Source organism: Chaetodon trifascialis, chromosome 3 (assembly GCF_039877785.1).
Source record: "Chaetodon trifascialis isolate fChaTrf1 chromosome 3, fChaTrf1.hap1, whole genome shotgun sequence".
Classification (NCBI taxonomy): domain Eukaryota; kingdom Metazoa; phylum Chordata; class Actinopteri; order Chaetodontiformes; family Chaetodontidae; genus Chaetodon; species Chaetodon trifascialis.
The window spans coordinates 32467203-32481389 of record NC_092058.1 but is presented as its reverse complement, the minus strand read 5'-3'; the positions used below and the strand labels follow the sequence as shown (position 1 = coordinate 32481389).

Genomic DNA, 14187 nt, shown 5'->3' with positions numbered 1-14187 from the left:
CTCATCCACCCCCGGTGCTTTGCCACTGAGGAGCTTGCGAACTGCCTCAGTGACTTCAGCCCCGGTGATGAATGAATCGACCCCCAAGTCCCCAGTCTCTGCTTCCTCTACGGAGGACATGACAGAGGGATTGAGGAGATCCTCAAAGTATTCTTTCCACCGCCCGACAATATCCCCAGTCGAGGTCAACAGCTCCCCACCTCCACTGTAAACAGTGTTGACAGAAAGCTGCTTCCCCCTCCTGACGCACCGAACGGTTTGCCAGAAATTCCTCGAGGCCAACCGGTAGTCCTCCTCCATGGCCTCCTCGAACTCCTCCCAGACCCGAGTTTTTGCTTCTACAACTGCCCGAGCTGCCGCACGCTTGGCCTGCCGGTACCCATCAGCTGCCTCAGGAGTCCTATGAGCCAACCAGGCCCGATAGGACTCCTTCTTCAGCTTGACGGCATCCCTTACTTCCGATGTCCACCACCACCGGGTTCGGGGGTTGCCGCCACAACAGGCACCGCCGACGTTACGGCCACAGCTACGGACGGCTGCATCAACAATGGAAGTGGAGAACATGGTCCATTCGGACTCAATGTCTCCAACCTCCCTCGGGATCTGGTTGAAGCTCTCCCAGAGGTGGGAGTTGAAAACTTCCCTGACAGCGGGTTCCGCCAGACGTTCCCAACAGACCCTCACGGTACGTTTGGGTCTGCCAAGTCTGTCCCGCTTCTTCCCCTGCCAGCGAATCCAACTCACCACCAGGTGGTGATCAGTTGACAGCTCAGCCTCTCTCTTTACCTGAGTGTCCAAGACATACCGCCGAAGGTCAGATGATACGACTACAAAGTCGATCATTGACCTCCGGCCTAGGGTGTCCTGGTGCCACATGCACTGATGGACACCCTTATGCTTGAACATGGTGTTCGTTATGGACAAACTGTGACTAGCACAGAAATCCAATAACAGAACACCACTCGGGTTCAGATCGGGGAGGCCGTTCCTCCCAATCACACCCCTCCAGGTGTCACTGTCGCTGCCCACGTGAGCATTGAAGTCTCCCAGCAGAACAATGGAGTCCCCGGTTGGAGCACTTTCCAGTACCCCTCCCAGGGACTCCAAGAAGGCCGGGTACTCTACGCTACTGTTCGGCCCATAGGCCGAAACAATAGTGAGAGACCTATCCCCAACCCGAAGGCGCAGGGAAGCGACCCTCTTGCTCAGCGGGGAGAACTCCAACACATGGCGGCTGAGCTGGGGGGCTATAAGCAAGCCCACACGCACTCGCCGCCTCTCACCGCGGGCAACTCCAGAGTAGAAGAGAGTCCAGCCTCTCTCAAGGAGTTGGGTTCCAGAGCCCAGACTGTGCATGGAGGTGAGCCCGACTATCTCTAGCTGGTACCGCTCAACCTCCCGCACTAGCTCAGGCTCTTTCCCCCACAGTGAGGTGACATTCCATGTCCCCATCCTGGCGCACTTCTGTATGCCTCGGTTTACCAAAATACCAAGTGCACCGTGCGCCTGCCTGCGCTGCATGAAAATACCACTGTGCAGGGTGAAATATGAGCCCCATAGAGTCAATGTGTGCAGTAGTTGTGAGAAAATGACATGAGAACAGAGCGCTGATGCATCTTACCGCGAACAACTAGTTTAGCTGAAGCTGAGGCGCTATCCACCACAGTCTGAGCTGTGCATGTGTACATCCCTGCTTGACTCAGCTGAGCATTCACAATCAGTAGGTCACCAATGTTTTCCTTCTGAAAGGGAGGAGACAGAACAACAGAGAGAACAAAGCAATTGAGTCAAACACTGCAGCTGAACATTATACTACTAAACATAACTATGGTAGCTGAGGTGAATTACAGGAGCTTATTTTCAGCTAATAGCAGCATCCTATGACATCAACATTTATTAAACACTGAGACATAAAGGAGCAGGAATGGATAGCTCATTTGATTTAAGAGCTCATTACGTTTCACACTACCTGAGCCTTGTGCTCAAAGTTCAACTCCCTGTCCTCAAATGACCAAAGTTTCGTTAACATTTTGCATATAGTGGTGTGTGTGATCAATTTTATCTTCCTGTTCAGGAAAATGGGAAATCACTTGTCTTGTTTGGTAATGTCCCGCGTTGTCTAGAAGATAAATACAGGTGAAACCAGCCCCCTCGCAACCCCGAAAGGGATTGTCGGGTATAGAAAATGAATGAATGAATGAATGATGGAGTAAGACCAGTGGTGATAAGGGCAGCCTCAATCAGACTGTACTGTGTTTTGTTTGGACTTAGCAGGAAATCTAGAGCTGTTTACTACATGGAGCAACAACTCTTCACCACCAGAGCCTGAAGCTGAACTGAATCATCTGTGTCACAGAACAAATCAGTCGCTCTTTGTGCTTGAGCATGTTATAAAGCCATAGAAACAACCGTGATCCCATAACTTGGGTGGCTGATTACTGTGCTTCCTGAGCTATGAACTTTAAAAACAGTGCTTACATAATGGAATCAGCAGCAGACTGAGCTTACTTAGAATCAAAGACTAAAATGAAGTCAGTTAGAAGCAGCGCCTTTAAGCATCAGTCTGGTGATATAGTCCCAAAGTAACAATGAATATATCCTACTAACAAGTACTGTGCATATCTAAGGTTTGATTTATCTTATTCTTCTGTGCCATTTAGTTTGAAAAAATGGAAACATATATTGAAAATGATACTGTTTTTAAAGATTTATGTCTGCAGGAGGAACCAACCAACGGCCTTAAGACATTTACACTGAGGTGTTCTTCTGGTCTTTTAATGACACAATAAGAAAAACCATCCTTATCTTTATGCCACAGTTTTATGAGCTGTGATTGATAACTTAGCTTTAAGCAGTGACACCAAATCTTTGTACTAGACTGAACAAAACTTTCAAATCTAGAAAAATGTTTGCAGAGTTTGGTGGAAAAAGTAAAAGGTGAGTAGAAAAATAAAATCACAAGAAACCCACTGCTGATCCTCTTCAAGCCAGATAGAAAACCTTTGATCAAAGAAGGAGCAATGCTTTTGCAGTGTTTTCTGGAGAATTACTAAGACTAACAACACCTCAAAGCTCTGGTGGATTCAGCTAATGGTCAACCATGGTGTTATTTGTGGTTTGATGCTTTGAAGATTGGATGGAACTAATGAGAGTGCATTGCAGCACTATCAATGATGTCCCTCTTTCCCCTACACAGCCTCACAAAGCCACCAAATCATCCATCCATTTTTTTAACAAACACCCTGCAATGCTCAAAGATATACTGTGCAGGATGTTCCTACAAAACTGTACAAAAATGTATGGACTCATAAAAAAGTAAAGACTCACAGTCACCACTTATGATCCACTAGAGTGACAGTTGATATAATATGTGCAAGATACCTCATTACTCATTTTCCCGCAGGTAGTCAGGTAGACGATTATTGAGTTGCTGTTATGTAGGTTTGTGATTCTACAGTGGTACACTGGGCTATGTGTTCTGCCAGTGACAGGGGACGTACTTCTGGTGGCACTGAGCCGAGGCTAAGTTTGAATGTTGTTTGAATGTTGTTTTGTTCATATTTCATTATTCCTTGTTTATATTGTTTGGTTTGATATTTAATGTCCTTTTACTGATGCCCTCTATGTTTGCTATCCACTTTTTGCTGCCGTAATACCTGAAATTTCCCAAATGTGGGACTAATAAAGGTATATCTTATCTTATCTTATCTTATCTTATCTTATCTTATCTTATCTTATCTTATCTTATCTACAAACAGTAACCAACAGTTCCTGCATAGTACACCTTTCATCTCAGTGCAGTACCAATGTTTTGCAGGGTCTTCTACTGCCATGCATGCGTCACAGGACTCACCCCGTCTACCCGGTGGTACGGCCCAGCAGAGTCCTCCAAGTCCAGCAGAACCCCGTTGAGGGCCCAGGTAAAGGTCAGGTCCATGGTGGGATCGTGGGAGGCATGACACTGCAGCGTCACATTCTCCCCCTGATTAATGTCAGCGTTGGAAGGAGCCAGTGTGATCTTAGTGGCATCTGCATGGTTTGGGCAAAAAATGAAAGTTAGTGCCATGGCTGTGAATCGTCTTGACTCTACAAGAATTAAATGTCTTAGAGCATAAAAAGGAAGAAGAAAATCCTCAAAAATGAGAGAAAGCTGATGGTCCCGATAGGTGAGTGTAAACTACTGAGGGTGTTTTTCACACCCCACCCACAGACCTTTTGGCTTGTGAGGAAAAACATTATAATTTAGAATATTCAAAACAAAACCATTCCATTTAGTTGAGCAGGTTCCAGGTTCAAGGTATAGTGTATGCCGGCTCACTTGCATGACTCACTAGGACACATGATGGAAATGAGGCATCATTAATTTAATTTGTTTCACCATTGCTTTTTTTTTTTCTCAAAAAATGAATAATTTCTTTATATAGCGCATAATCAACTGACATTTATTGATTAAAATTCCTGAAGTTTTTTTTGAAACTGTGACTGCATCTTACACTCTTACAAATTATGTAGAAGTGACATACTTTCTAAATTACCTTTAACATAATTGTATTGCATTTTCTTTTTATTGATCTGACATTACAATTACAATTACAATTAGTCATTTGACAGACACTTTTATCCAAAGCAATGTACATATGAGAATTTCAAACATCACAAGCGAGGGTCTAGACAGGAGAGAACAACAGACAGTGCTACGAAGTAATGCAAAAAGTGCATTTAGTCGATCAAGAGTTTTTTTTATTCATTTATTTATTTATTTATTTATTTATTTATTTATTTTTTAATGAAACGAGGTGTTCAGGGCAGCACGGTGGAGCAAGCAGGTAGTGTGCGTGCCTCACAGCAAGAAGGTTGCCGGTTCGATCCCCGGACGGGGCCTTTCTGTGTGAAGTTTGCATGTTCTTCCCGTGCATGCGTGGGTTCTCCCCAGGTACTCCAGCTTCCTCCCACAGACCAAAAACATGCTCATTAGGTTGATTGGTGACTCTAAATTGCCCCTAGGTGTGAGTGTGAGTGTGAATGGTTGTCTGTCTTTGCATGTTGCCCTGCAATCGGCTGGTTTCGGGTGTACCCTGTACCGCCCGTTGAAGCTGGGATAGGCTCCAGCCCCCCCCCCCCCCCCCCCAACCCCAAAAGGGATAGGCGGTATAGAAAATGGATGGATGGATGGAAGGTGTTCAGTAAAGAGCTTGGTCTTAGTCTTTTTCTAAAGATTGAGAGGGACAATGGAGAACAAATGGAGTTTGGTAACTCTTTGGTAACTTGGTTCCGTCACCGGGGGACCACAGAGGAAAAGAATCTAGATGCACCATTCCTGGGCACAGCGTAGTGAGCAGGAGGGAGCATAAACCTAAATGAGGGAGTTCAGGTAGGTCGGAGTAGTTTTGGTGGCAATTTTGTAGGCAAGCATCAAGGACTTATACTTGATGTGGGCAGCAAATGGAAGCCAGTGGAGGGATATGAACAGTGGAATGACATGAGGTCGTTTGGCCTGCTGCGTTCTGTATCATCTGCAAAGGTTTTAACGAGCATGCTGGGTGCCCTGCCAGTAAGGAATTACAATAGTCAAGGCGCGATAGTACCAGCGCTTATACTAGGAGTTGTGTTGAATGCTTAGACAGGTAGGGTCTGATCTTCCTGATGTTGTACAGGGCAAATCGGCATGACCGAGCAACAGAGGCCACATGCTCTTTAAAAGTTAGTTGGTCATCAGTCATGATATCAAAGTTTCTGGCAGATTTTGCAGGAGTCAGCTGGATACTGATCTGTTGTTGTATAGAGGGACCGGCTGGGATGAAAGGAGCTCAGGTTTGACAGGTTAAGCTGAAGGTGACACTCCTTCATTCATGCTGAGATATCAGTGAGGCATGCCGATATCCGTGCCAAGATTGTGGGATTGTCTGGTGGGAACGAAAGGAGGAGCTGGGTATCATCAGCATATGACCGGTATGAGAAGCCATGTGAGCAGATGACTGCACCAAGTGCGGTGGTGTATATTGAGAAGAGAAGGGGTCCAAGCACTGACCCTTGAGGTACCCCTGTGGACAAGCAGCATATTCACCGATGGACTGTCTCTGCAATAAGCTAAGCTTTGTTATATAAACATAGAAAAAACAAAGAACACAAAAAATAAATTGATGTAGCATCTGTGATGTGACCCTTACAATTCTGAAGGTACCTTTAAAGTCTAGATTTAGATTCTACACTTGCCTCCATTGTGAAGTCAGAAAATCCAACTTTGCTCAAAGTTGAGAAAGCCTAAGTAGCTAAGGAGCAGCCACAGCTGACTGGGACGTTACAAGATTTAGTTTGTTGCTTTGCTTTGTTGTAGTTATCAGATCATAAGGTTTCAGTGTGTGTGTGTGTGTGTGTGTGTGTGTGTGTGTGTGTGTGTGTGTGTGTGTGTGTGTGTGTGTACCTCTGACAGACAGGTGTCCAGTGCTGTTGGCTTTTCCCAAGTAGTTTTCAGCAAAGCAGGTGTATTTCCCTTCGTCTGCCCTGCTGATGTTGTGGATCCACAAGATTCCATCTGGTGTAACTGTGACTCTAAGGGGACATGAGCATATAGAGGGTAAAGAGTGCCCATAGCTTGATGACTATAGTACTGCTATTCAACTCAACACAAATATGGGGATGGAGAAGATATTGGGGACAACTCCTAGGTGGTCCGATACAGCATCGAAAAACTGGAGCTTAAAATACTATCATGAAACATGGACATTAAATGCATGAAGATTTGTGGAAGTGCTGTATTGGATTGTCTTGTATTATATAGGTATTCCTGCTATTGTGTCCACCTTCTGTTTGTCAGCTCTCTTTATGTGTTGCAGCTGTGATAAAGTGTTATGAATTTGTGTCTGAAAGATGAAAGTTACTAATTCACTTTCCCAGCCAATGTTCCCAGCTGCTCAGCTAGTTTCAGCCTTAAGCTCACTGCTTCACCACTCAGACTGCTGCTGTACAAGTCATCAGTTTAGCTTTAACTCTCTTAGTTTCGCTGTTTTAACCATCATCCCCATCATTGTACTCTACAACCTAACTGATAAGATCAGATGACGTGGTGAAGCTGTGTGAAAAGAAACCATGTAGGTGATCAGAGCAAATCAACCACAATTTTGGAGTCAGTTCTGTGGAAATAAAAAAAAGAAGTCAAACATTTAAGTTATTGTTTTAAGTTATTTTTTTTTTTTAGAGCTACTTAACCAGTCACCTTTGACGTGTAGTGCTAGACTCAGTTGTGCTGTACTCAGTAACATTTAAATTAGGATGAAAATGCAGCATATGTGCAGTTCAAGTTTGGTATAAATGCTCTGACCTGAGTATGCAGAGAGAGAAAGTGGAGAGAATTTACAGGAGATTAGAATCTGCATCTACAGGCGGATGCCTGAAAAGGAGGTTGGGCTGATTAATAGCTGTATGAAACCAGACACAGTGTAATAATATGATGTTGCATGCAGTGAGAAGGGTAGCAGAGCAGAAGAGTGGCTGTTTACATATCACGCCTTGGATACACATGCCAGACGGTGGACAAAGTTCACCAACATGACAAGGGGCACCGAAGCTGTTCTGGAGGCTCTTGGAACAATGTCTTACTAACACTTTATGTTGGGTTTTCCTTTCATTTGTCAGCCATTCATAGCAGTACAACTTGCTTACTACCTGATCTAGCTGGCAGGCTTTCTGTGCACACATGCCATTTCACAGTGCAGTGCTCAGTTAGAATGCAGCTTTGTTTGTTATTTTTAGTCTGACTGCCAAATAATTGGCTTAGATATTTGGGCCTGGTCTGTTACATTTCATTTCATTTCATTTCATTTCATTTCATTTCATTTCATTTCATTTCAATTCAATTCAATTCAATTCAATTCAATTCAATTCAATTCAATTCAATTCAATTCAATTCAATTCAATTCAATTCAATTCAATTCAATTTGTATAGCGCCAAATCACAACAGAAGATGTCTCAGGACACTTTCCATATAGAGCTGGTACAGACCAAGCTCTTTTCAGCAATGACTTTGTAGTGTAAATTTTCAGAAGAGCTCTGAATGATAGACTACAAGTCTGTTTGGCTGCACACACAGTTTCCTGTACTTAGCGAGTACAGTTGATGATGAAGAGACTATCTGGCCTCCTAAATATTAAGCAGAGCTGATCGCATATTGATCACATATTGCATATTCAGTCCTAACTTTAAACAGTGGAAATATGTATTATAAATGCTTAATAATGACAGAGCAGCTACTCATCTTAGCTCAGTGGTGTGTAGCTTTAAACAGCAAACAGTTAACACCCACTATGCTGCTGAGCACAGAAAGACTGAATGTGACTGATGTGTTTGGACTAAAGGAGGATGGAATGGCACACTAGTCAATTTGACACTGTCACTCACACAGACTGATGATTGAAAGTAAATGGGTAACTGAGTAATTGCCTCTTAGTTCATCAGATATTTTGAACAAGTAGTGTAATCCTCACCTTTTTGAGAAGATCTTAAACAACTGACATTTAGCAGAAAGTGCTGAGATTACAGACAATGCTGAATTCACACAGAAGTCAACATAATATGAGGTGGACAAAGGAATGTAAAAACCTCTTGAATGTGAGACTTACTTTAACTCTCATATTTCCCATCCAATTTGTGCTTTGCCTAAACTTTGGAGTCTGTTCCTTTGAATCAATATGACACATATAAACACTGAGGTGGTTACAGGCTTTCCTGTAGCTGTGGCAGAATCTGATGCAATCAACAGTAATAAATCCTTCAATACATACACATGACACTGTGGGAAGTTGCTTTTGATCTCACCTCCAAGTAATAAGCATCTTGGCTTTTTATAAATCTTTCAACAGTTGACATAAGTTAAAAGTTAAAAGTAAAAGCTACATTTCCCAGGTTGTGCAGAAACTGAGAGCTTGCTCACCCTGCAGATGATGACATTTATTCTAGCATCGTTTGTTTATCTTCTTAATCTGAAATTGCAAGAGTGGGCAGGTGCGATTTTTATTGCTTGCCTGGGAACATCATGAGACAAGCAATGAACCCCTCTACCAGGAGGATGCAAAGTGCCTACTACTATCACGTAAATAACAGACACAGGTGACAAACAGTAATCTGTAACTCAGACAGAAACTTTCTCATTATAGTTTAATCACTGGTACCTGAAACAGTGAATGTGTGTGTATGTGTCTAGGTCATAATGATGACTTGTGCCTTCCCACCTGAGCTGAAGCTTGATTTGTATTAAGGAAGTGGTGTAAACTGTATGAATTGTTTATGAGACTATACCTACAAAGACTATTTCTTGCAACACTGCCTTTTTATTTGTACAGTGCATGAATTCAGACATGTTGGATTTTGGTCGTGGATTACAAAAATGGTATAGTACAATCGCAGATTAGAAGTAAATCGATGCAGTAGAAGCGTGAACTTGGTTTGTCTAGTAGAGATGTTTAAAGTCAATGTGCAGGATCAGTAGCTTGGCTGAGTTTTGTTCATTCCCTTCATTCCCTGTGCATTAGAATTATTGAACTGCACCAGCTCCACCTCTGAGTCTGCGTTTGGGTCTTACTCCTTGTTTTCCTGTACCCTGCATACAAAAGTGTAACAAAATATTTTCTTTCCTCTGAATTACTTCATTTTGGTTAGAATATCAAACATAGTTGACTTAAATTTGCCTGGTTCTCACTCAGAAGGCAGTTCTCCATTCTTCAGTTGCACAAATAACCCTCTCACCAAGCTCCTCAAGCTTCACTGTCACTCTCTTAGAGTTTGATATTGGAACATTAATTGAAAACAGCAATCAAAAATGTATGTCATAGGTGCTCGGTTATACTGACTGGTTACCAAAAGTCAATCCAAGCCTTCCAGCCGACCAGAATCCTCTATCGTCATGGTACAATTTTGTTTCAAAACAACTTGATCAGGCCATCCTCACAACGGGCATCCAGCCACAGAGATACTTGGCCTCATCCTACAGTATGTGATATACTGTGGAGCAGTCTGCATCCACAACTCCCTGTATGTGTATCCAGACATGCTTTTTATTTCATGCTGTATGTTACACTGTGCCTTAATTGTTGCTCTATTTCATTTATATTTATATTGTGTGTTCAATTTTTGCTTTGCAGAACAAGGAGTATCTGCACTCTGAAATCACTGCTCCCTTTCATTTTAGTGGAGATGTATCACCCAACTACGTACTTTCCTTGGGCAAATTCCCACAGGAAGGGAATGAGGGTAATAAATGTGGCAAAATGACCTGATCTGCAGAAATTGCATAACATTTTGTATGACAATCAAGTTGACTTAGTGCTACCTGCTGCTGTTAGTGAGCAGCTCCGTCCCACGGCTCCAGAACAGGCTGGGCTTTGGGGCAGCTCGAGGGCGACACTCGATCATGACCTGCCCGCCTCTTGCTGCTGGGATCAGTTTCTTTACTGGATTCAACCTGAAGTCTGGAGCTTGAACTGGAAGAACAGGAGGCAAGAAGGCGTCAGAATAACAGCACTGAGGGTAGAAAACGGGGTGGTTGATGGATAAGATGGACAGGGGAGGACAGAGAGGGTAGAGAATGGAGAAAGTTAAAGTATGGGAGATGGAGGAGATGGAGTGGTACAGTATTAATTTCTATTAACTCTTAATTTACATAAATGATATAGCTATAAAATCAGACTTTCATTGTAAATGTAATTTTGGAAATCAAAAATACATCTATTCAAAGTGAAAAACATTCTTAAGTGACAGTATGTTAAATCTTGGTTCATATAAGGGAAAAATTAAGACATCTACCTTGGACTCTGAGCTCAGCAGTAGAGTAGATGGTGCCATGTTTGTTCTCAGCCACACACTGGTACATCCCAGAGTCCTCCAGGGCCAGGTTACTGATCTTAAGACGAGGCCCGTTCACCTCTACCCGATCCTGTGTGGGGGGGATCAGTCAGAGGGAAAGGTAATGTGGAAGATGTTAAACCCAGCATACGTGTATAAAGTACGTCTGCAGTGGTGTATGGGAAATGTCACACTGCATTTGACTGAAGCTTCACACTGCTGTTGCAAACAAGAAATAATTTGTGTGTAATCACTCACTACATTTATAGCCAAATTTAATACATTATGGTGCGCAGAATTGTGTGGTATGATACAAGGCTCAGCAACTGAGCAACTTTGAGATGTTTTTCAGCAGCGTGTAAACCCTATTTTCGACTCCGCCGCCAGCACAGTGGTATTTTCGTGCAGCGCAGGCAGGCACACGGCGCACTTGGTATTTTGGTAAACCGAGGTGTACAGAGGTGCACCAGGATGGGCGTTGCGGTGCAGTAGGGGGGAGGTGTTGGCATAATGAGCTGGCGGATTTGGATTTTCGTTCTTTTTGGTCTGCGCTGGCGGTGCAAAAGTGCGCTGAAAGCTCACCACCCCAGACCTGGTCAACTCTGTGCACCAGCGGCGCACCACCGGGTAAGTGGATTTTCCTAAACCGGCAGAGTCGTGCACTCACGTCACCAATACCTCACAGGCAGGTTTCCACAGTGTCTGGCATTTCACTGCGATCAATATTTAGCAACAGCCACGACTGAATGCAACTATCTGAGTCAGCACATACAGTCTGACATAAATTTATATATTTTGATCTGTATCTCATCTGACCACATCGCAAGCGCATTCCGCACACGTAATGGTCACTCACCCTGATCGAATGTACAATGGTGAAACAGGGATGCAAACGAATCAATTAACGTTGCTGTGCCAACCAGAAACAGCCGTGGCATCCATCCATCCATCCATTTTCTATGCCGCTTATCCCTTTCGGGGTTGCGGGGGGGGCGGAGCCTATCTCGGCTGTCAACGGGCGGGAGGCGGGTTACACCCAGGACCGGTCGCTAGCTTATCACAGGGCACATACACACAACCATTCACACTCACACTCACACCTAGGGGCAATTTTAGAGTCACCAATTAACCTAATGAGCATGTTTTTGGTCTGTGGGAGGAAGCCGGAGTGCCCGGAGAGAACCCCTTGAACCACCGTGCAGCCGTGGCATCCTACAGAGCATATATATATATATATACTGCATCCATCTCAGAGCACTCGAGAGACAGAGAGAAACAGACACATGGAAAAAACATAAGCGATTGTTAACTTACAGTATATTGTTGTGCTGCTCTAATATATTTAGTTAGCCTTATACCAGACTGTATAAGAAGATACCTTTTATTGTGAAGTGTAAGGAAGTGGGAACATTTTTATTTTGGAGGAACAGAATGTTGTGAAGGTTCACTACAGGTGGTGTGTGACCGGCGAAAGTTCGCTAATAAAGGAGTTGTTGAGCAACAGTGAAAGTTTGTATTCTTATGGAGTAACATTGGTAGCAGAGGATGGTTAGCAACTACAGAGTGCCCCCGGGCTTTGACGAAGGAAAGCCGTATGAAAGCTGGAAGAATGAAGTTGCTATTTGGACCAGAGTCACGGAGCTCGACAAAGATAAGCAAGCGCTCGCAGTCATTTTGGCGCTGTCCGAGAGAGCGAGGGAAACAGGGATGGAAATACCAGCAGATGACTTAAATAAAGATACCGGTATGGACACTTTACTCGCCAAACTTGACAACTTGTTTCTTAAAGAAGAAAAAGACCGAGCATATGACGCTTATTCAAGCTTCGACCGGTTAACGAGAGATGGCAGTGTATCTATTGCGGACTACATCATAGACTTTGAACAGCGTTACTCTCGGATGCGCAAGTACAAGATGGAACTTCCTGATGCTGTTTTGGCTTTTAAACTGTTGGATACTGCATGTTTGGACACAAAAGACCGACAGTTAGCTCTCACAGCGTGCACAGATCTTACTTTTGCATCTATGAAGTCAGCACTGAAGAGGATATTTGGAGGAAATCCGGCCGCTGCATCCGGCATGGGAATTAATCAACAAACGGCATATATCACAAAGCAGAGAAGGCAGAGAGGCAAGTCATGGCCACAAAAGGATCAACAGAGAACACCGGTGCCGGGCACAAACCCACTGGACAGGTATGGCCGGAGATCAAAGTGTGCAGTGTGTCAGTCCACATTTCACTGGGCCAAGGACTGTCCACACAAAAGCGAGCAAGTCAAGTTTACTGAAGACAGTGCAAATGATCAAGTTGAGGAGTGTAATGTCACTCTGTACACAAAAGAGTCACCCACTGTATCAGAAATCTTTGTGACAGAGTGTTTTGGTTCAGCTGTTATTGACACTGCATGCACACGGACTGTGTGTGGACAACAGTGGCTGGATAGCTACATCTCTGAGCTAAGTGAGAAAGAATTAAATGAGGTAAAGAAAACAGAAACACACAGTCACAGACCCTTCAGGTTTTGAGATGGAAAAGTGATACATTCCACCAAAAAATTGAAAATTCCTGCAAAAATAGGAGAGACTGAATGTCACAGTGAAACTGATGTTGTCCCAGCCGACATTCCATTGCTTTTAAGTAAAGCCTCAATGAAAAGAGCAGGGACAGTACTAGATATGAAAAATGACAGAGCAGTGATGTTCAACAAACCTGTGAAACTTGACTTTACAAGCTCTGGCCACTACTGTGTGAACATTGTTAACTACAAAGACAAGAGAGTACAATGTGATGAACAGGTGTTGACAACTACAGGAAATGACACTTCATCAGAAAAGAAAGATGAGCATGAGAAAATGAACTGTGATGATGAAATCCTAACGATCTCAGAGCAAATGAACTCAGCGACAAAACAAAAAACCTTGCTGAAACTGCACAAACAGTTTGGTCATGCCTCTGCTGACAGGCTACAGCGGCTGTTAAAGAGCTCAGGAAACAATGATACAGACTGCCACAATATCCTGCAAAAAATTGTAAGTGAATGTGAAGTATGTCAAAGACACAGTAAGACTGCACCTAAGCCTGCTGTCGGCCTACCATTGGCATCAGAGTACAATGAGACCGTGGCTGTAGATCTGCATGAACTTAAGAGTAGGCTTAAAACTTTCCTTTTTGATAAAGCTTATAGTTAGGGCTGGCTCAGGCTTGTCCTGGACCAGCCCCTAGTTATGCTGCTGTAGGATTAGACTGTCGTGGGACATCCAAAGATACACCGAGCTCCTCTGTCCTACTGTCCCTCTCCATCCGCACGCTCTCATGTCCTACCACGGCGTGTTACTAACTTAGCTCCTTCCCC

General features: G+C 43.7%; 1 protein-coding gene across 1 annotated transcript in view; it reads right to left on the bottom strand.

Annotated features, from left to right (window-relative positions):
• The window catches only part of cntn2 (contactin 2), a 91060-nt gene that overhangs the window by 12816 nt on the left and 64057 nt on the right, over positions 1-14187 (bottom strand). Inside the window, exons 10-14 of the mRNA XM_070958910.1 lie at positions 10796-10925; positions 10323-10473; positions 6422-6549; positions 3854-4029; positions 1622-1742 (exon numbers count right to left, since the gene is read on the bottom strand). Of these exons, the coding sequence (XP_070815011.1) occupies positions 1622-1742; positions 3854-4029; positions 6422-6549; positions 10323-10473; positions 10796-10925 (706 nt within the window). The remainder of the gene's footprint in view (positions 1-1621; positions 1743-3853; positions 4030-6421; positions 6550-10322; positions 10474-10795; positions 10926-14187) is intronic.